Source organism: Rattus norvegicus, chromosome 12 (assembly GCF_021556685.1).
Source record: "Rattus norvegicus strain SHRSP/BbbUtx chromosome 12, alternate assembly SHRSP_T2T, whole genome shotgun sequence".
Classification (NCBI taxonomy): Eukaryota; Metazoa; Chordata; class Mammalia; order Rodentia; family Muridae; genus Rattus; species Rattus norvegicus.
This window is the reverse complement of record NC_141545.1, coordinates 34,174,335-34,196,114: the sequence shown is the minus strand read 5'-3', so window position 1 is coordinate 34,196,114 and position 21,780 is coordinate 34,174,335. Positions and strand designations below refer to the sequence as shown.

General features: G+C 47.5%; 1 protein-coding gene across 20 annotated transcripts in view; it reads left to right on the top strand.

The window, feature by feature from the left end:
- The first annotated feature begins 15,659 nt into the window (after positions 1 to 15,659).
- The window catches only part of Sfswap (splicing factor SWAP), a 70,317-nt gene continuing 64,196 nt past the window's right edge, over positions 15,660 to 21,780 (top strand). For 7 of the 20 annotated variants that reach the window (XM_087578379.1, XM_087578377.1, XM_087578374.1 and 4 more), the window contains exons 1-4: positions 15,685 to 16,036; positions 18,416 to 18,585; positions 19,201 to 19,332; positions 21,613 to 21,698. In XM_087578379.1, coding sequence (XP_087434505.1) covers positions 15,819 to 16,036; positions 18,416 to 18,585; positions 19,201 to 19,332; positions 21,613 to 21,698 — 606 coding nt within the window. In that variant the 5' untranslated portion in view covers positions 15,685 to 15,818. 20 annotated transcript variants of the gene reach the window in all.

The window sequence follows — 21,780 nt, the reverse complement described above, 5'->3', positions numbered from 1 at the left end:
GCAGCATTTGGAGTTCTTTTGAATGCAGCCCAATTACCCTGAAGTCTGAATGTGTGAAGAAGATGATGTGGTACGTCTATTCAGTGGAATATTATTCACTCTTAAAGGAGAAGAACCTGAGCAATTATGCTTCTAAGATTTGTTTAAAGTAGCCAGACCCAGAGAAACAATAAAGTGTTGTTGCCAAGGACAGGGGGTGTCAGCTGCTCCATGGGGACAATGATTGTTGATGGCACAAACATGTCCAAGTTAGATCTCACACTCCAGTGTGCACAGTTGCCTCACAATAACAAACATTTAATATAACCTATGTGTCTTTGGTATACAGAGAGAAAGGTTAGGCAGGAAGGAGTCATGAAATGGAGGCTTCAGCCAACAGCCTGGGGCAGTCACAGTCCCTCACCCCCATCTGAACAGTAAAAACATGGGGGAGGGGGATCCATCAGTCAGCCACTGTCTGCAGATGTTCATAACTACTCCAGATATCTGAGATCAGAGTGTGGGGCATTACCTAGACCTTCTGCTAGGAGCCCTGGGTCCCTGCTGCCTATCAGGCTCTGTCCTTGCAGGACCTGGGACCCATTTCACATAGCACAAGAGGCTAATGGGTGAGGTGATTGGAAGGCAAGGGGTGGGGAGACACCACCCTCCCACTGAGCATCTCAGAGCTCCACTTCTGTGAACTCAGTACTAATCAGAGCCCTGATTGCTGTGACTGAGCCTCAGCCCGTGGGTCAGGGAGGATCTCGACTGTACTGTGATGATTAGACCCAATATAACCAGAATAGCTCCCTGCCCAGTACCCGTGGGGCAGGCAGTCACGCAAGAGCACAGATTCTCACTGTGCCTGAGCGAGTACACTGTGAGCTGTGGGAGGCAGAGGTGTTCAGGGATCCAAAACCCCTGTCCCTTCCTAACCACGACAACCAACCTTATAATCCATGCCAGAGCTTGGTGGCCAAGCTCTTCAAAGACCCCCTGCGCTGTGACCTTGTGATGCTCCCGCTCTTTTTCCCTCCACCAGAAGTCCCAGGGCTTTTGCACATGCTGTTCCCTCTGCCAGGAAAACCCTCCACACACCCTGCTTCCTTCAGGTGTCTAGGAGCATGTCACATCCATGACCCTGTGGCTACAGCAAGGGGTCACTTCATAGAGGAGCCCTACATGAAAGGCTGGTTTCTCGTTTGTCTTAAAGTCTCTGGAAGTGGAGAGCTGGGTGATGCGTGACCTAGCAACCCAGTCACGCCATTACGCACTGGCTCAGGTAGAGTACTGAGCTCGGCCTGTTTTTTTTTTTGTTTGTTTGTTTTTTTTTTTTTTTTTTTTGGTTCTTTTTTTCGGAGCTGGGGACTGAACCCTAGGTAAGCGCTCTAACACTGAGCTAAATCCCCAGCCCGAGCTCGGCCTGTTTTGATGACACACTTACCACCACTAAGTCACCTCTGACACAAGGCCAGAATGTCGAGGTTTGGAACCAAGAGGCTGGTCCCCAAGGGCTGCAGAGAGACAGGGATCACACAAAGACAAGACACCCTGTCAAGTTCCATCAACATCTGCAGTCATGGGGGAGGGGGATGGCCAGAGGAGCAGATGTGTGAGAAGTTATGAATAGACAGGCTGGCACGCTGGGCTGCTCAAATTTAAAACAAACAAACAAACACAGACACATGGGGGCTGACACAGGAGGGAGGGTTGCCATGAGTTCAGGTCCAGCCTGGGCTATAGAGTGAGACACTCCAAAGAGACAGTTCAATAGGCAGAGGACTGGTGTAAACATGAAAACCTATGTTCAGATCCCCAGTACTCATGTCTGGAGTGGGAAAAGGCCAGCATGTACTTGTAACCTTTCACCCTGATGTGACAGAGAGACAGACAGATTCCTGGCGTCCGCTGAACAGTCAGTCTAGTCCAATCAGTGAGTTTCAGAGCCAATGATGACCCTGCCTCAAAAAATATGGTGTCAATCAAGGAAGACACCTGACATTGACCTTTTGTCAATGCACACGTGATAAATGCACCAGTGTTTAGGGAAGAGGGAGAAAGAGGAGCCGGGTACATGTCCTGGACACTGTTCCATTAAGCTGACCCAACCCCAGAACAATGTTTCTTCCTCCTGCCCCAACCCAGCTCGACTTGCTCTAGGACAGTGGTTCTCAGCCTGTGGGTCAAGACCCTGGGGAGAGAGGGGTTGGAATGACTCACATGGTTCACCTAAGGCCATCAGAAAACACAGATGTCTACATTATGATTCAGAACAGCAGCAAAATTACAGTTGTGAGGTAACGATGAGAATGGTTTTATGGTTAGGGGGTCACCACAACATGAGGAACTGTATTAAATGGCCCCAGCGTTAGGAAGGGTGAGGATCGCTGCTCTAGGCTCTCCGGGTGGGTGGATATAGAAGGCAGTGGGGAGAGGGAGAGGTCCCAGACAGCCTCAGACTAAACAACAGCACTGTCATCAAGGGCACAGACAGCCATGTCAGCAGCTTCCCGCCGAGACAGGTCCACAATGGCTAGCACGGGGCCACCAAACTCCCTCCTAAGAAGCCATAGTGATGCCCTGCTAACTGTCTGTACTTAAAGAGTTAAAACTGAGCAACACAGTAGAGCCCCGCCCTTCTGAGCCCTGAGATTCCTGAGGCTCTGGAGACGGTGGTTGGGCTCTCTCCTCAGCACTCTGGTATGCAAAGACCAGGGTCCATCTGCTCCAGTCCAGCCAGCCCTAGGACTTTCCCTTCCCACCCCAGAACACGGTTTGACTTCCTTGCTGAAGGAAAGTCATTATTGTGTCCTGAACACATGGCCCCACCGGAGCCACCTTGCTCACTGTAAATCAAAGAGGAAATGGTACGGCATCAATCAGGGTGATAATTGCTGCAAACCCTGCTGGGGGGAGAAATGCGGGCACCGTTGCAGAGCCTCTGGTCTCAGCCTGAGCGATGGAAGCTGTATTATTCGAGCCTCATCAGGAACCCACAGCCTAAGCTTGCGCTGCGCAGCTGGAGTCTCCACGGCCAGAGGCTTAAAGTGTCACTCAGGTGAAACAGCCCATGGCTTTCCTCATCTCCTTGTGCACACGCAGTGAAGGGAGCCCGTGGTCTCTGAGAAATACATCTCACATGGGCATCTAAAACTCCCAGGAGCAGCGGTAGTGATGGTTAACTCTTTCTTCCTCTAACTACCACCCCTTCCCAGCATTCTTCCCCCCTCCTCCAAACCAGGGTAATCATCACTTCCGCATCTCCGTACTCAGATAAAGCAGTGCATGGTCTGGTTAAGGACGTTAGAAACCCAAGGAGGATCTCCTCGTAAGGGAGGGGCTGATGGACCAGTTCCAGAAGTGAGAAGGAGCAAAAACAAAGATGGAAAGCTGGTGGCTATTGGGAATAAACCAGGATCTATCAGGGAGAGCCGGCATGATGGCTAATCTCTGTTGTCGATCTGACATGCTTGGGAAAGAGGGAACTTCAACTGAGGAACTGTCGCTGTAGGATTGGCCTGTGAACATGTCTATGTGGCATTTTCTTAATTGTTGTTTAAGTGGGAGGGCCCAGCCCATTATGGGCGTTACCATGCCTGGGCAGGTGGTCCTGGGCAGAAGGTATCTGAACTTGAGCCTGGAGCAAACCAGTAAGCTGCATTCCTCCGTGCTCTCTGTCTCGGTTCTTGCCTCCACGGTCCTGCCTTCAGTTCCTGCCCTGGCTTCCTTTGGTGATCAATTGTGACATGGTCAAACAAACTCATTCCTTCCCCAAATTGGTTTTGGTCAGAGAGTCAGGAGACTCCTGTACTGTCCAGAGCTGGCCCCTTGCCCCTCCCTTTCATTTTATCCTTCTATTTCTAGGGAAATTGAAACATGAAGTATAAAGACAGATCTCTCCTAGAAGGGCTGTCTATGCATCTGATAAGGAAGGGTCTTCCCCAAGGCCCGATGGGTGTCCTTTCTACCCTGGGAGATTCCCAGGTCTCTGAATTTGTCTTATGTTTGTCCTCGAAAGGAAAAAAATAGTAACACAACTTAAGCGGGTTTCCTCCGACAGTACTGCCTAGGCTTTAAACTCTTAGAACAGAAGGAACGCCTCCAGCCACATAGGAACTCGGACACTTCCAGAACATCCCACTGAGTGTTGGAGAGGCTTCAGGATGAGTTACCAGCTTCTCTGCCTCATCTCGGGATTCAGGATCCTGGACTGGGAAAACGGAAAGCCCCTTCTGGCTGCCACGCCCCTTCTGGCTGCCACGCCCCCTCTGGCTGCCACGCCCCCTCTGGCTGCCACGCCCCTTCACGCTGTACAGGCAGTGGTGGGATAATGAGAGGGATGGAAACTGGGTTGGGACACGATGCTGACCACTGGTGTCTTCTCAGGCTCAAAGCACTGTTCTGGGGGTGAGCTGGGAGTTCTTGAAAGGCTGTTATTAATACCCGCAACTGGTAGCTACTTAGGATGGTGCACTCCAGGCTGCTTTCAGATAAGAGATCAATGAAATGGAATCTAGTAACAAGAAGGTCCCTCCTGAGCCATTGCCCCAACTCACCCAGTCTCTCCATTTTGACCTCAACCCTGTTCCCTGTCCAACCTCTCCTGGCCCAGCACAGACAACATAGCACTGATCACCCCCGCTCCCTCTTGGTTTCTCTAATCTGCCAGAGTCTTTGAGCATCAGGAATGTGGGGACAGTCACAGCCAAGAGGCACTCAGGTAGCAGAATCTGCACTGTGCAGGGATCAGTGGGGGACCCTGGGACAGGAAAGAGGCTTAAGGGACTACTGATGAACTTGGGGTACTGTGTGGCGAGCAGCCAATAGCATGGAAATTGGACCATTGTGGTAATAGGTAGGGTCAGTAAGGGAGCGTTGATGAGTGGCCTCCGTGTGCACACTGCACTCCAGGGTCCAGTGAATCAGGGAACCCAGACTGTTCATCCTGAAGATGCCGTGTGTTGATGCTAACTCCTATCTGTAATCCCAAGGCAGGAGGATTACCATGAGTTTGAGGCCAATTTATGCTACATAATGAGGTCCAAGCCAGCCTGGGCTACAGAGGGAGAACTTGTCTCAAAAAACAAACAACAACACACTCCCCCCACCCCCCAAAACAAAACAAAACAAAACAAAAATAAAAACCAAGAACCTATCCGTGAGAGGACTAAACATTCAGAGATGAAACATTGAGGACCCTGAGCAGCTTTCCCACCTTGGGGGTGACACTCAAGGGGACATCTGGGCCCAGAGCTGGTAGCCTTCTACCACAACCAAGGAGCTTGCATGAGCTTCTGGCTCTGCAACTGTTACACTTTTATTTTATTTTTTTAAGTAGTTATTATATACATTGTAGCTGTCTTCAGACACACCAGAAGAAGGCATCAGATCTCATTATAGATGGTTGTGAGCCACCATGCGGGTGCTGGGAATTGAACTCAGGACCTCTGGAAGAGCAGTCAGTGCTCTTAACCACTGAGCCATCTCTCCAGCCCTGTTGCACTTTTATTTGTCGCTTTCACTCACCACCCTCACCCCCGAAAGAGAGGCCCAAGGCTCAAAAGAATGAATGGTTATAACAAGGAGGGGGAAAAAGTCCTTCAAGAGGGTTTTTTTTTTTCTTTGAGACATGATCTCACATAGCACAGGCTAGCCTCCAACTTACTGTGAAGCTGAGGCTGGTCTTGGACTCCAGATGCTCCTGTCCCTACCTCCAAAGTGCTAGGACCACAGGTCTGGCCACCATGCTCACTTGGTACAGTGCTGAGGACTGAACCCCGCGCCTCTGTCAGCTGAGCTACGATTTAAATAAAGTTTTATTTGAATTTATGTGCACATGTTCATATATAGGAGTCCAGGGTGGGGGTGATGAGGGGATGCCTATGGAGGCTAGAATAGGGGGCCAGATTCCTCAGAACTGAGGATACAGATGGTTGTGAGCACCTGCTAGAGGGCTGGGATCCGAACTTGGATCTTCTGGAAGAGCAGAAAGCACTCTTAGCCTTCCTGCAGCTCTCTGCTACATTGTTGCTGTTTTGATCTCACAAAACCTTGCTGGCCTATCTGAAGACAGCATTGGCCACCCTGTCCATAAGGTCCGTTCCAGAGAGATTGTTTATGTAGTCAAGTACGTGCAAACCTGCCCCTCCCCCATACACACCTATTCACACCTTCCCCTCGCTCCCCCACGCATGCACACACAAACGTTTTTAGCACATTTTTAATATATTACATGATCCTAAATGGCTACATTTCGGTGCCCTCATTATTTTTAATGGCTCTGCGTCTCATTGTAAGATGTTTCATAACTTACTTAAGTAATTTCCCATCTCCAAACATTCATCTCGGTCTTTTATCCCGCACAGCACCGTAATGAGTGTCTTTGTTCCAGCGTCTCTGTATACATTACAGGGTTTTTGAATGCCTGCTTGGTATGCAGCGAGCATGATGTACACTCTCCTACAAACTGCATCCTCTGTTTCCCCCAACACTTACCTTACCTCCCGAGTTGCCACCATTCTAAATAAATTTTTTATGCCATGTGTCTCTGCGAGCACCTCTTGATCCCTTTTGAGGATGAGTTTCTACAAGGGGAGTGCTTGGAAAACCGTATTTTAACTTTAGCTGGTTTGAACCGGTTTCCTCAAATGTGAGTCAAGGCCACCCCTGCATGGTGGCGTAGGTTGAATTTACACTGTCTAAAAGGCAGACAGAGGTGAAAAGGAGCCCATTGCTCCTTCTCAAAGGATGTCACAAACAGTAAGTGGCCTTTCTAGGTTGCACAGAGGCAATGTGGTTGGTAGCAGGGTGCAGGCTGAGTTATCAAAGGAAGAATCTGATCAGAGGAACCCAGGAGAAGCTGAAGACTCATGGGGTGTTTGTCATATGGATAAGGACAGTGAGTGTCATGTCTGCCTCTCTGTCCTCACCCGGGGTTGCTGGAGAGGATGGAGCTTTGGGGTCTTCCTTCTTGCCGCTTTGGATGGGCTCTGAAACGCTCCCCCAAAACTCATGTGCTGATGTTTTGGTCCCCACTGTGGCAACGGTCTTAGCTAGCTGGGGTTCTGGCCCTACTGGTGGATTAATCCATTAATGGATTCATAGCTTAACTGTGGGCTACTGGGAGATGGAGGGTGCTTTGGGAAGTGAGACCCAGTTGGAGAAAGTAGGCCATATGGATTAAGGGATATAGTTTGTTTCCACTCCATCCCTCTGTGCCCCACCCCCACCACAATCCCAAACACTATGAGGTGCCGTAGCCCTGCCCCTCCCAACACCCTCCCTGCTATAATGGTCTCACAAGCGCCAAGAAACAATGGATTAAGTAGCCATGAACTGACACCCCCGAACTATGAACCCAAATAACCCCCTTCCTACCTGAAGTCCATTTTTTGGGGCGTTTTGTCACAGTTACGGAGAGCTGCACATCACAGACAAGATGTCTCTAGAGGAGCCTAAAGAACGATCTCTGGAGCTAGGCATGGTCAGTATGAACCAGCTCTGATCCTAAGTTTGGGGCTGTCTTGTCTGAGGCTGCATTGGGCTATATAGTGAGATGGGGGGGACAGGGCACCCTGGGTCTACTTGGAGACCCAAGTGACAATCTTGATGTTGGCGCTTATGTGGAAGGACAAGCCAATTATAAATTCACTAGGGACCGCAGTCTCAAAGACACATTTGACCCAAGACTTGCAGGTCACAGCATCTCTTTCAGCTTTTCTCCTCCACCTCTGCTATATAAGTAATGGAGCTTCCTTTATGATCTGACATGAATTTAATTCTCTCTGTGCTTCCAGCTCTGGTATTGCAGCTAAGTTGGAAAGGGACCAAGGGACCTAGTATAATGCTGTCAGCAAAAGCGGAAGATGCAGCCCCACGCAGAACCTGGAAAGTTCCTCAGACAACTTCCTTCAGGTGAAAATGAAGTTCTTGGCTTTGCCCTAGAAAAGGATGTCTGGTATAAAGCAGAGTTGGAATTTATGCAGAAAGGGGTGGCAGGACAGATGAGTCTCTGAATTCAAGGCCGACCTGGTCTAGAGAGCGAGTTCTAGGACAGTCAAGGCTACACAGAGAAACCCTGTCTCAAGAAGAAAAAGAAAAAAAGAAAAAGGAAAAAGGAAAAGAAAAGTCTTTAAGGGGCTGGGGAGATGGCACAGTGGGTAAATTGCTTGTGGTGCAAGCCTGAAGGGCGGAGGCTGGCTCTCCAGAACCCACGTCAAGCCAGTGGTAGTGGCACCTTCACTGGGCTGTAACCTCAGTGCTTCAATGAGGAGATAAGAGGCAGAGGCAGCTGAACTCCCTGAGGTTCATGGCTGGCTAGCCTGATGTGTGTCCTAGTGAACAAAAGAACCCATGTCAATAAGGACAGAAGCTGAGAGCTTTGACACCCGAGGTTGTCCTCTGACTTTCAGACTCATGCATATGCACATATTTATTGTGCGCGCACACACACAAACACACACACACACACACACACACACACACACACACACACACACACGGAGTGGAAGGGGGAACCTTTCAGAATGGATTTGAAAAGGAGTGGACCTGTCCTGAGAAAGCTACCCTTGACTGTCTGACTGTATACGGTCCTACTGACTTCTGGAGTTACATCGTTCAAAGAATCGTTGAAAAACAGTTGTTGTTATTTCCACAAATGAGACCCACGGAGTGGGTTCTGAGGAGCACGGAACAGGATTGCAGGCCGATGGATTAAAAACAAGTCAAAAGAGTCAAGGAAACTCTTCTCATATGTAGGTCGAAAGGAAGTTAAGATGTGTGTTGACTGTGAATGAGCTTCCTGCTCTTGTTCGTGAGATTCTCAAAAGAAAAAAAATTACAGGTTTAGAGATGAGGAAGGAGGAAAGCTAAGAGAGTTCACACAGTTCCAATAACTTGGCAGACCACCGTGCAGGTCAGCCTGAAGCCAACTAGTTTGGGGGTTATTGTTATTATTATTATTATTATTATTATTATTATTATTATTATTATTATTATAATATTTGCTTTTAGTTTCTGGAGACAGGGTCTCTTTGTGCAGTCCTGGCTGTTCTGGTACTTATTTTGTAGACCAGGCTGGCTTTGAACTCACAGAGATACGAATGCCTCATAGTTCTAGATTAAGGGCGTGTGCCAACATCATCCAGCTAGGACTGCTTAATTATGCATACTTCTTCCCCTCTATTTAGACCTAAACTTCTTGTCGATGGCCCAAAGATGGAGTGCGTGGGTGATAGTTAACACTGACAGACAACTTGGTAGGCTTTTAGTGGCCTAGGAGACAAGTCTCTGCGCATGCCCAGATGGCTGACGATACCCCAGCTCACCTGTGGGTGGCACTAACCCCACGTGCTGGGGTCCGGACTTCATAAAAAGGAAAAAATGAGCTGAGCACAGGCTTAAATTTCTACCCGCTCCCCCTCTTTAGTCATTCCTAAACGCAAGGAGCAGTATTGGAAGAGCTCTCTTAACAAGTCTGAACCGCAAACATGGCTGCACCTGCATGTCTTGCCCACCCACCTTCCCTCTCCCTTGCTAAAGCATCAGATTACATTTCTGAAACTAGCCACCAAGGTCTGTTCTTTTACTTGGCCACTTCCCCGTGCTTGACTGACCCACCGCAATGAAAATTCATTATTTGACTATACTGGCTAACATGTTCAATCGGGATTTACCAACTCATCCTACCACAGACTTCTCTCTTTTTCCCCCCTTTAAAAAACCATGCCCGAGGGGTTGGGGATTTAGCTCAGTGGTAGAGCGCTTGCCTAGGAAGTGCAAGGCCCTGGGTTCGGTCCCCAGCTCCGAAAAAAAGAACCAAAAAAAAAAAAAAAAAAAAAAAAAAAAAAACACATGCCCGCAGCAACACTTGTTGCTGTCTTGTCTGACCCAGAGCCAATCCCCACCCCGCTCCCATCCCCACAAACGCGATTGCCCCCCCCCAGAGTAATAAATGTCCTTTGTGCTGAGAAATTTGTGTCTGGGTGTGTTCTCTGCTGACTCCGAGGCCCCCATACGCTCACTGGGGATGAGGGGGAGGAGGAAAATTTAAACATAATTGTTAGGACCTAAAAATTGTTGTTGTTATTATTCTTTCCCTGAGTCTCTGAGCTCTCAGAAAAGAGAAGGGGGGGAGGGAGGTGAAATTAATTGTGAAGATTTGAGATAAGCTCCTGTCTTTATCTCAGAAATACCCCCCCCCCTTTGCCAGCCAGTGTGCAGCCACTGCATCTGGCATGGTTCCATTTCATTCATCTCCAAACTCAGCTGTCAAAATGCCAAGCTGAGGAAGGGAAGCCTGGGGCATACTGCCACCAAGGCACTTTTTTTTTTTTTTTTTTTTTTTTTTTTGGTTCTTTTTTTCGGAGCTGAGGACCGAACCCAGGGCCTTGCGACACCAAGGCACTTTTATTTTAAGGACACGATGGTGAGTGTTTGTGGTGACGTGGGTTTCTGAAGGCTGAGGCTGGAAGGCCAAGGTCGTCCTAGGCTACTTTTGTTGAGACCCCTGCCTCAACAAAACAGTCAAACAGGATGTTGGGACTTAGCTGGTGAAGTGCTTGCCTAGCACACACAAAGCTCTGGGTAAGAGTCTCCTCCCCAAACGCCATATAAAGGAGTGGTTCTCAGCCTGAGGGTCAAGACCCTTTTGTGGGGGTCGAATGACCCTTTCACGAGGGTCGCCTAGGACCATCAGAAAACAGGTAATTCCATTATGATTCATAACTAGCAAGATTACAACTATAAAGCAGCGACAAAAATAATTTCGTACCCAAGAGATGCTCCAAATTAAAACAAGGACACATGCTCCACTATGTTCATAGCAGCCTTATTTATAATAGCCAGAAGCTGGAAAGAACCCAGATGCCCTTCAACAGAGGAATAGATACAGAAAAGTGGTCCATGTACACAGTGGAGTACTACTCAGCTATTAAAAACAATGACTTCATGAAATTCATAGGCAAATGGATGGAACTAGAAAATATCATCCTGAGTGAGGCAGCCCAATCCAAAAAAAAAAACAAAACAAAACAAAATAAAAAACCTATACATGTATGCACTCACTGATAAGTGGATATTAGCCCAAAAGCTCGGATTACCCAAGATACAATCTATAGACCACATGAAGCTCAAGAAGAAGGACGACCAAAGTGCAGATGCTTCAGTCCTTCTTAGAAGGGGGAACAAAAATATTCATAAGAGGAGATACGGAGACAAAGTTTGAAGAGGAGACTGAAGAAAAGACCATTCAGAGGCTGCCCCACCCGGGGATTCAGCCCATATACAACCACCAAACCCAGACAATATTGCTGATGCCAAGAAGTGCCTACTAACAGGAGCCCTGATATACTGTCTCCTGAGAGGCTCTGCCAGAGCAGGACAAATACGGAGGGGAATGCTCACAGCCAACCATTGAGCTGAGAACGGGGTCCCCATTGGAGGAGTTAGAAAAAGGATTGAAGGAACTGAAGGGGTTTGTAACTCCATAAGAACAACAATACCAACTAACCAGAGCTCCCAGGAACTAAACCACTACCCAAAGAGTACACATGGACAGACCCATGGCTCCAGCTGCATATGTAGCAGAGGATGCCCTTGTTGAGCACTAATAGGAGGAGAAGCCTTTGATCCTGCCAAGGCTGGAACCCCCAGTGTAGGGGAATGTCAGGGCAGGAAGGCAGGAAGGGGTGGGGGATGGGTGGGGGAACACCCTCATAGAAGAAGAGGGAGGAGGGCTGAGGTGGGGGGTTATGGATAGGAAACTGGGAAAGGGGATAACATCTGAAAATGTAAACTAAGAAATCCAATTAAAAACAATAATTTCGTGGTTGGGGGGTCACCACAGTACGAGGAACTGTATTAAAGGACTGAAGAGATAGGAAGGTTTAGGACCACTTGACATAGAGCCAGGCATGATGTGTCCCACTTAGAACTTAGCACTTTGAGGCAGGAGGATCAGAAGTTAAAGGCCTTTCTTCTCCACAGTTGGAGGCACGCCAGGGAAACACAGGACCATGCAGCTGTAAAATGTTACAACGCCCATTGTTTGGCCTATGTCTCCCTAGCTTGACTCTAAGCCTTGTGAAAACAGAGACAATGAGCTCTGGTTTCTGTGTGGAACATGATCCATGGGGCTTCCTTGGCCACAGCAGAAGGTTCATCCAGCTAGTCGAGATCTGAGGCCTTGAGCAAGCTTCTTAGCCTCTTCCTAGGAAGTCACGTCTGTGTACACCTTCTTTCTAAGTCCAAGGTGGAGAACATGCTAAGCAGGAGGACACTCCCACCTGCCCCACCCACGTAGCTTAAGTCTCTGGTTATGTGGGTGAAGATGGCAAAGGCAGAAGTTGTTTTCAGGATCTTTGAGCCGTTCAAATCACCAGGTGAAATCACCATTCCTTCACTGTGTCAGTACTGGTTACTGACCGATGACCCTTTGGTGTCAGAAGGTCACCTATGTATGTATATACCAAACTTCCTTTGAGATAGGTCTCACATTCCTGAGAGTAGCAGCCTCAGAAAGTTCCGTGGGTGTGGTTTGACCCAGGTGCCTCTAAAGTTGGCATTAAACCCAAGTGTAGGGCTAGGGATACAGTTCAGTGTGTAAACTGCTTGCCTAGTATGTATGAGGTTCTGGAATCCATCCCCAGAACCATATAAATCAGGTGCACCCCTGTAATCATCGGCACTCAGAAAGTAGATGCAGAAAGGTCAGAAGCTCAAGTTAATCCTTGGATACACAACAAGTTTGAGGCCAGCCTGGGCTACATGAGATTCTGTCTCAAAAAAAAAAAAAAAAGGCAAAGCTGGAGTTTGCCCACTGACCCTGTAGTTCTCATGCACACATCACCTATGAGTACCACTAGACAGAGTTCCACACGGAAACATTCTAACCTCCTTGAATCAAGACCAATCTATAATTCCAGGTCTTCTTGGTAATTTTATATACCAGAGGTCTGATAAACCCAGCCAGGGTCTCATAAGATAAAAACAGTGCAGTTGGGGTTGGGGATTTAGCTCAGCGGTAGAGCGCTTGCCTAGCGAGCGCAAGCCCCTGGGTTTGGTCCCCAGCTCTGAAAAAAAGAAAAAAGAAAAAGAAAGGAAAAAAAAAAAAACAGTGCAGTTGTTAAGATTTCTGTATTAGTTCGTAACTTCCCCCGACCAAAAAAAAAACAAAAAAACAAAAAAACAAAAAAACAAAAAACAAAACAAAACAAAAAAACAACAACAAAAAAAAAACAGTTCAAATAAACTGAGGGAGCACAACATAAACTGAACACCCACGAGGGCTTGCCAGCAGTAGCCTCTGAATACAGCAAGCCACAGAGGTCACATAAGCTCAATGTGAGGTGCATTCAGTACGTGCCTGCTAGTAGTTTGTCTCAACCTGAGGCAAAAAACACTTCTGCAACACGTTACAAGAAAGCCATTTACTTCTCACAAATAAAGCCTACAGGACAACACAAGCCTAGATCTCACTGTGAGCCAGTCAGCCAAGGAAGGCTCGGATAGCAAGCCGCCTGGGGCAAGAAGTGATACTGTATGCACCAGCTACATCACAGATGTATGTGGTCCCAAACGACAGCCTTCAGGAGGTCTTTACCCAGCAGGTCAGGAGTCACTGACTTACAGTGTAAAAGGGCAGTGGGTTCCTAGGGAAGACTTAGATGAAACTCAAATAGCCTGTGTGGGGGCCCTAGAACACTGGATGCCATTTCTCAAGTGCCACCTACTTTTTGTAATATAGGGCCTTTCACTGCCCAGAACTCACCAAGTAAATCAGGTTAGCTGGCCATCAAACCTGACACCTCAACCTGTCTCTGCTTCTAGAGCTCCAGGATTCTAAGCAACCACCATCACACCCAATACTTTTTGCATGGGTTCTGGATATCAAACTCAGGCGCTTCTGTGTGTAAGGCAAACACTTATCAACTTATGCATTTTCCCAGCCCCAACTATTTTCCAAACTGTGGCTCTATATCCCAAATGAGGTCATGTATTTGAATGTCGGTGTCAGAGACCATAGTAAACGTTTCTGAGTACAAACGATTTTATTTTGAAATTCCAAACCAAGTGTATAATGGGCCCAGGTGTTTCTGGCAGTGCTCAGCTGTGTTATTGTGTGACTTTGGTGCGGCCTTGGTGGCTTCTGAGCACACCGTGCAAACTGCACTTGGGATAATGCCCTACAGTCTAAAATGTCACAGCTCACAGCTGAGACTACTATATGGTAAGAACTGCAGTGTTTTTTATACTACATAGAAAGTTTCCTGCTCTTATAGAAACATAGTAGTTATGGCAAACAAGTATTTTCTTATCATTCCTCAGTATGTATCATATTAATGTCTAGATTTTTTATGTTAGATTAACTTTAAAAATTGCTGATGGAGTCGGGGTGATGGTCAAGCAATGCCTTTAATCCTAGCAGTTGTGAGGGAGAGGCAGGATGATCTCTGAGTTGGAGGCCAGCTTGGTCTACAGAGCAAATTTTAGAACAGTCAAGGCTACAAAGAGACACTGTCTGCTGGTGTGTGTGTGTGTGTGTGTGTGTGTGAGTGTGAGTGTGCATGCGTGTGCGCCCTGAGTTACTTTACTTAAAAATCATTAAATGAGTTTTGGCTTTAGGTTTAAGACGTCTCTGCAAAGTAACCTTCTCCACATCATAACTGTTTTACTTAGTATACCTTCTAGTCCGTGTACATGTTCATATGCATGTGCGCAGTGTGTACACAAATGCACATGGAGGCCAGAGGTCAATTGTTTCCCTAAATCGCCATCCACTTTTTAAAAACATAGTTATTTATTGGGGGGAGGGGCTACGTGCTCGAAGTCCTTCTCTCCTTCCATCATGTCGAATTCGATCTAACTCGAGTCGCCTACACACATACACACAAAATAAATAAGTTAAACTAAAACGAAAAGGGCTGCAGATATAAACCAGTGATAGTGAGGCCCTGGGTCTATGTTCAGAGCTGAAAGAAATACAGAGTTTTTTTCTTAAGGACCATTGGTGTTCTCTCCGGTCCGACTCTGAACCAATCATCTGGGTCAGACACCAGAAAAACTGCAGCCCAGCAGAGTTCATGTCGATAATACTAGCATCTTAACTGAGCTAGGACTGCCAGAGTTCCAGGCCAATTTGGGTCACAATTGACATCCTGTATTTTAAAATAGAAAAAAAGGATCTGCTTCCCAGAAGGAAACATCCCGTCTCGCTGTTTCCTAGCTGGAGTTTTCCTCCGCCACTGAAGCTCCTAGCCATTGAAAGCCCGCCACCTCGAATATTTAGGGCTCACAAGTCTTGGAAGCTTCCTCAGTCAGATGACTAGGGCTAGGCTTCCTAGTGATCTAAAAAACGGGATGTCAGAAATGAGCAAAAGCCCGTTGGTCTCACTAAGAAAGCTGAGACGCGCTCTCAACGAGATCCCACTTTGCCTACACACCTCGCAGCCGCCTTCCAGCTACAGCGGAAGTTGGCGCGCGGCCACAAACCGCGCTTTCGCCACATCGTAGGAGGTCTCCAAAAAAAGCATAAGTAAAATTTTCTCATAAACACAAATTACTATCTCAAGATAAAATTGTACAACGAAAACTAAGGTCTACGTATTTTTTAGCTATTCAAACGGCTTGTGATCGTGGCGAATCTACCACTACTACTTCCGGAAAGTGCGGGCTTCCTACCGGAAGTTGCGTTTCCTCCATTTTGTGGCTCGCTATGGCGGCTGTGTTGAAGTTACGAAGAGGATGCGGCGCCTTTGACTGAGAGGGTAGGCCAGGCGAGGCATCAGGGACGTTGTTCGGCACAGCAGCAGACCGGCCCGGACGTCGTGGACGCTGTCATGTACGGTGCCGGCGGGGGCCGCGCCAAGGCGGAGAGGAAAGGCGGAGTGAAGGAGGAGGCCGGGCCCGGTGGCACCGGCACTGGGGGCAACCGGGTGGAGCTTCTGGTTTTCGGCTATGCCTGCAAGTTGTTCCGCGACGACGAGCGGGCTTTGGCCCAAGAACAGGGACAGCACCTCATCCCCTGGATGGGGGACCACAAGATCCTCATCGACAGGTCGGTTCCTCCCCCCACCCGTCGACCCTCCCCTCCCTCGCCCGCTTGATTTCGCCTGATGTTGACTTGATGGCCAGGACCGAAAAGGGGGTTTTGCGGAGCCCGGGGACTCGGGGGCCTCCCTGCCCCCACGTTCCCCGGCGTCCGGGGGGAGGGGACGGTGAAACCGGCCCTAAGGCTCCGGCCAGAGCTGGCGCCGCGCCGTCGCCGGAGGGATCGACTCTGCTCCCGCAACCCCTCGAGCCCGGGCTGCTGCTGGCGACTCAGCGCGGTGGAAGCTGCCCGGGCCTCCCGCCCGCGCCGTGGGGCGGGTGCCGCTGTCCCTCCGCTGGCTGTGCGGGAGGGAGCCCGGGAGTGCGCTTTTGTTCCTCCGAAACGCCGCACGCCGAGGCCGTGGGTAGAAGCTTCTTTTGGACCCCGTGAGTTAGCCTGAACTGTCTCTGGCCGGCTTGACTTTTGGCGTCCGGCGAGCCCTTCCCCGCGGTTATGCGACCATTTGACCAACCGCGGTAGTGGGTGAAGTTGCTGTCTGTTGGAAGCCGGTCGACCCCGTGCGGACCTTGCTCTTAGGGGTAGCGTGCTTAGAGCTGGTTTCACTGTTTTCTAAAACTGAAGGGTGGAGCTGGGTTTACCTTTGTGTTGTTTCTTTTCAAATCACATCCACTGAAGGGCACCCTGAGTTGAGGGTAAAGGGGTGGGAATGTGGATTTCTGAAGGTGTTTGATTTGAAAAGAATGGCATTACATGATTGGGTGGTTTGCTCCCCACCTACCTCTCTTCTCATTTTTTCAGTCCCTCTTTCCTCCTCCACCATCCCGGGTTTGGGTATTTGTCCTTCCGTTGGGCAATAGTGCTTCTGGGGCCAGGACTGAAAGGTTCACTTGAGCAACTATTAAGCTGTGGAGTGGTTTTCTCCAAGTGAAGGAAATCCATCGTTTGAGACAAGTAAAACTGGATTCTGCAAAGACTTGGAACTTGCATGACTGTAGGGATTACCTCTGAGCTGGCCAGAACGGACAAGTTAATGACCAGTAGGCCTTTATGATCCCTGACATCTCCATTTGGGGAGAGATCTAGGAAGAAAGGACTTGTGAAGGGAGTGTTGCAGATCAGATCGGCTCTAGGTCTGATGGTCCTCTCTGCTGGAATGTGCTATGCCTTTGAACCTCGGTTGATAGCAAGTGATGATCCTTGCCAGGCTCTGGTGGTGACGTGTACTGTTAAAAGTTGGGCAAATGCTGAAACCTCTACTCCGTATGCAGTTCCCGTATCATTCTGTGCATGATTTGAGTTAGATCTCCCAAAACCGGTGGGGAGCAAACACCACACATGTATATGTGTAATATTTGAAAATAATACATTTGTAAGTTAAGGAGGTTTACAATCAAAGATAAACAAATTTTGATAATAAAATGAAACTGTTGGGGTTCCCAGGAATTTTTGGCCTTTTTCCTGTGGTGTACATTTTCCTTCCCTAATTTAGTCTCTATCACAAAAGTAAACATTAATAAATCATGCAAACTTTGGTTTGTCGCTCCACATTCACCTATGCAACCTAAATTTGAGATTTAAACTTCACTAACTCATTTATTGTCTGGCAGTTGTACATTGACAGCATCTCCATTGAGTCTTATGTTCAAACATAGCAAAAAGTGCTCTTCTTAATCCTAATTTGGTAAAGTACCCATTGGTCTTCAACAATGCGTCTTCATCCTGGGACTTAAAGGGATATACTGATGCCTTCCGATGGTTTTGCCATGTTTGCAGTGAACCTCCTTAAACTGCATGTATATGTCACTGTTCCTTTGTATGTGTGTCTCTCTACCACATAACCCAGCACTTCTCTCCTCAGCCAAGTGGCTAGGGGCGAGCCTAGCCAAGATTTTACCTCCAATGGACGCAAGTTTCTTTGGTGAAGATCTCTCCTGAGAGTTCGGGACTAGCAGGAAGAAGCGAGGAAATTTCGCCCGTTTGGTTCTGTCGGATAGGTATTTATGGACTCGGTCTGTGTGAATGTAAGCTGTAATATTTAACTACTGAGAACAGATATTTTTTGCAAGTGGCATTGAATGGTTGGCCAAAGCATACATGGTAAGAACTGCTAGCAAGGGGGATACGTTTTCTACCCTAAAGGATTGTCTGCCTTTAGCTCTAAGTTCTGTTGTGCTGTAGAGAGCTGCTTAGAGTTTGTTATGATTACTCCAGTTAAAAGTAGGTGAGAGATGATTAGTCACGTTAAGTATAAATCTGAAGCTTTGCATTTGTTTTAATATTTTTATTTTATTATTTTAAGTATTTGGTAAGTATGTGCATAGAGTGTCACACACAACCAGCATGGGTGTAGACTTCCCTCCAGTGACCAGCCTGTTCACATTACAGATACGACGGGCGTGGTCACCTGCATGACCTCTCCGCCTACGATGCTGAGTACGCCACGTGGAACCGAGACTACCAGCTGTCTGAAGAGGAGGCGCGGGTAGAGGCGCTGTGTGATGAAGAGAGGTATTTAGCCTTGCATACGGACTTGCTTGAGGAGGAGGCAAGGCAAGGTACTGCTCAAGAAAGACTTACTTCAGCCACACCTTTTTAAAATTTTAAGTATTTAAAAAGTTACTCCCGTTCATTTTTATACTCACTCTTTCTGATATTATCTTGACAGTACCCAGTGGATTGGAAAAACAGGAGTCTTTGCGTTCTGAGAGGACCTCAGGATAGTTTATATATAGAGCCACAGAGAATTTTCCCAGCTTTTGAGGGCAGACTGGGATTTGAAAAAAAAAAAAAACCAAAAAAAAAAAACCAAAAAACAAAAAAAACCAAAACTCTTTAACTGTTCTTCTTTAACAGTATCGTATGAATTAAAATCGATGTTCTTGTGTTTGCCTTAATGATCTTTAATACAGTTCTTAATCCCAAAATTTCCTCAGCAGGAAGAAATTTTCCATAAAAGAGGTGTATTCTTCTATCTGTGGGTAAACACGTACTGGCAAAAAAGTACATGCCAATAGATACCAAATGTCGTTTCCAGAAACATTTTCTCAAAAAAAAAAAAAAAAAAATTGAAAAAGTGTATCGTGCGCTTCACTGATAGCTGCACTTTAGAAGTGTATGTTTTCCTCAGTAAACTTCCATTTTTGTTGATAAGATTCTCATTTTTATTCAAGAGGAAGAATACAAAAGATTGAGTGAAGCGCTGGCGGAGGATGGGAACTACAGTGCCGTAGGGTTCACTTACGGCAGTGACTATTACGACCCGTCAGAGCCCACAGAGGAGGAGGAGCCCTCGAAGCAGAGAGGTGAGGGAAAGGAAGGCCCGTCCCTGGTGGGCGGTGACGTCTGGGACACTAGTGAGGGCCCTTCTCTTGTTGGAGCAAAGCTAGAGACTAGGATCTGAGCTGTGAGAAGAGTGGAGAGACAGTAGTTCTGACTTTGTTTAGCTGCCTTGATCCAGAGGCTTCTTACTTGCTCCTCTTAGGGTGAATCTCACTTGAGTTCCTCATCATGGGATCCTACTTTTTCACTGAACACACATTCTTCCTGTCTTAGTTGTCGTGTCTTGACCAAGGCACTCTTATGAGAGATAGCATTTAGCTGGGGCTACTAGCTTAATGCTTCAGAGGCTTTTAGTCCAGTATCATCACGATGGGGAGCATTTCAGCCTGCGGGTAGGTGCTAGGGCAATGGCTGAGAAGGACATACTGATCCTTAGGCGGGCAGGCGACAGACACACACACACACACACACACACACACACACACACACACACACACAGAGAGACAGACAGACAGACAGACAGACAGACTGACTGACTGACTGGGCTTAGCAAAGGCTTTTGAAACCTCACACCCTGCCACCAGTGACCCTCTTCCTCCAACAAGATCACACCTCCTGATCCTTTTAATTCTTTCAAATGTTATAGGAGGTGACTTTAAGCCACTTCCTGGTGACTAAGCGTTCAAATACATGAGCCTATAAAGGCCAATCTTACTCTAACCACCACACTTCATAGTGTGGGTGTCCATTCTGGAGACATCTGAATGCCAGTTTTGCCTAGCAATTATTAGTATTCTTATGTCTCCTATGAATCTTCCTGCAAATCCTTTTTTCAGCAGAAGCATCCAGTGGAAGGACGCCTAAGGGGCTTCTTGACACTAAAGAGAAGACATAACTGTTAGTATAACATTAAAGCTTGAAGTCAGTGCCCTCCCTAGGCTAACGTGGCACCTTTGAATGTAAAAATAGCGCTGTCAAAACTGCAAGCACTTACTAGAGTGTAAGCAGAGTCCTTCTGTGAGCCCTGAGAGCACCATTGCCACATTAGCTGTTCTCAGTAACAGTGATGCCAACTTCCATGTGGTGACTCCCACAAGTTGTTCTCTGACCTCCACACGTGTGCAGCCACACAGAGAAAAATGAAATTTTGGGGTTGGGGATTTAGCTCAGTGGTAGAGCGCTGGGTTCGGTTCGGTCCCCAGCTCTGAAAAAAAAAAAGAGAGAAAAATGAAATTTTAAAAGTCAATAAAGATTCAGTTGGCTATTTAGTACCTTAGAAAAGGTGTAGTGTGTAGGACTTTGTCTAATATATGACAGACAAACGTTAAGTGGGTGCGATAAAAAGAGATTTAAAAATGTGTCTTGGTTACTTTTTTTAAAGAGGGTGGTTTGCTTGGGTGGAGAGGACATGATTGTTTTACAATTTTGTGATCAAATTTATTTTTCCAGACTTTAGTTACCTTTGTTGCTATCCGGGATCCACAAAAATAGTTGGAGGCAGTTTTGCCGACAGCTTAATGTGGCTGTCTTAAACATGGGCCTGAGAGAGGCAGATGTAGCTGAGAGGTAGAGAAGATCTAGGCGTTATCCCCAATGTGCTAAGGAAATTACCCAGTTAGCACAGAGCAGACCGAGACTCTGGGTGGATGGTAATGTCAGAGGACATTAATGACTTTAAACTCACTCATCGGGTCTAAGGAAGTTGGTAAACAAACACATTAGATGCACATCCATGAGGATCCATGTGAAAACTGGAAAGCGGTAACGGGCATCTATGGGAGGGGGAAGTGGAGCGAGAGTAGCCTGAAGACTACAGACACAGCAGAGACTTCTTCTGTCTCAGGGTGGAAGGCAAGAACTAACACCCAAGGTTGTCCCCTGATGGTCACATGTGCACTGTGGCAAGCCCTTGCCTACATTTACTGAATGTCTTTAAGGCTTTAAGCATTGTGCTCTGGGGGAGGTGGCCATGGAAGTTAGCTCCTGTACACCAGGAAAGTGAGCTGGGTTGCACTAAAGCAGACAGACGGACGGAAGAGAAGCCTGTGTGCTGGGGATGAAGAACACCCAGGCTGGAGTTCAGATTTCCACCTGCCCTGGAAACATGCTCCTGTTGTTGCATCTCCCCCCACCTCTTTGGAGTCTGTGAATGGGTGGAGCAGGAAGCTGGCAGGGGGTAGTTCTACTTGTAGAAGGAGTAGTTCCCCAGTACTGTGTCAGGAAAAGCACACACTTGTGTCCTTATCTGCTGTTGGTTGATCATCATGCTGACATTCTTCAACTTTTTTTTTTTTTTTTAACAGAAAAAAGTGAGGCTGAAAACTTGGAAGAAAATGAGGAGCCTTTCATCGCCCCTTTAGGACTAAGCGTCCCGTCTGACGTGGAGCTGGTATGTGTGCTTCTTCACTGGCCTCCCATGTGGTTGGTTGCTGTTCTCTGTGGTGCATGAGGATGTGGCGTAAAACGCAGCT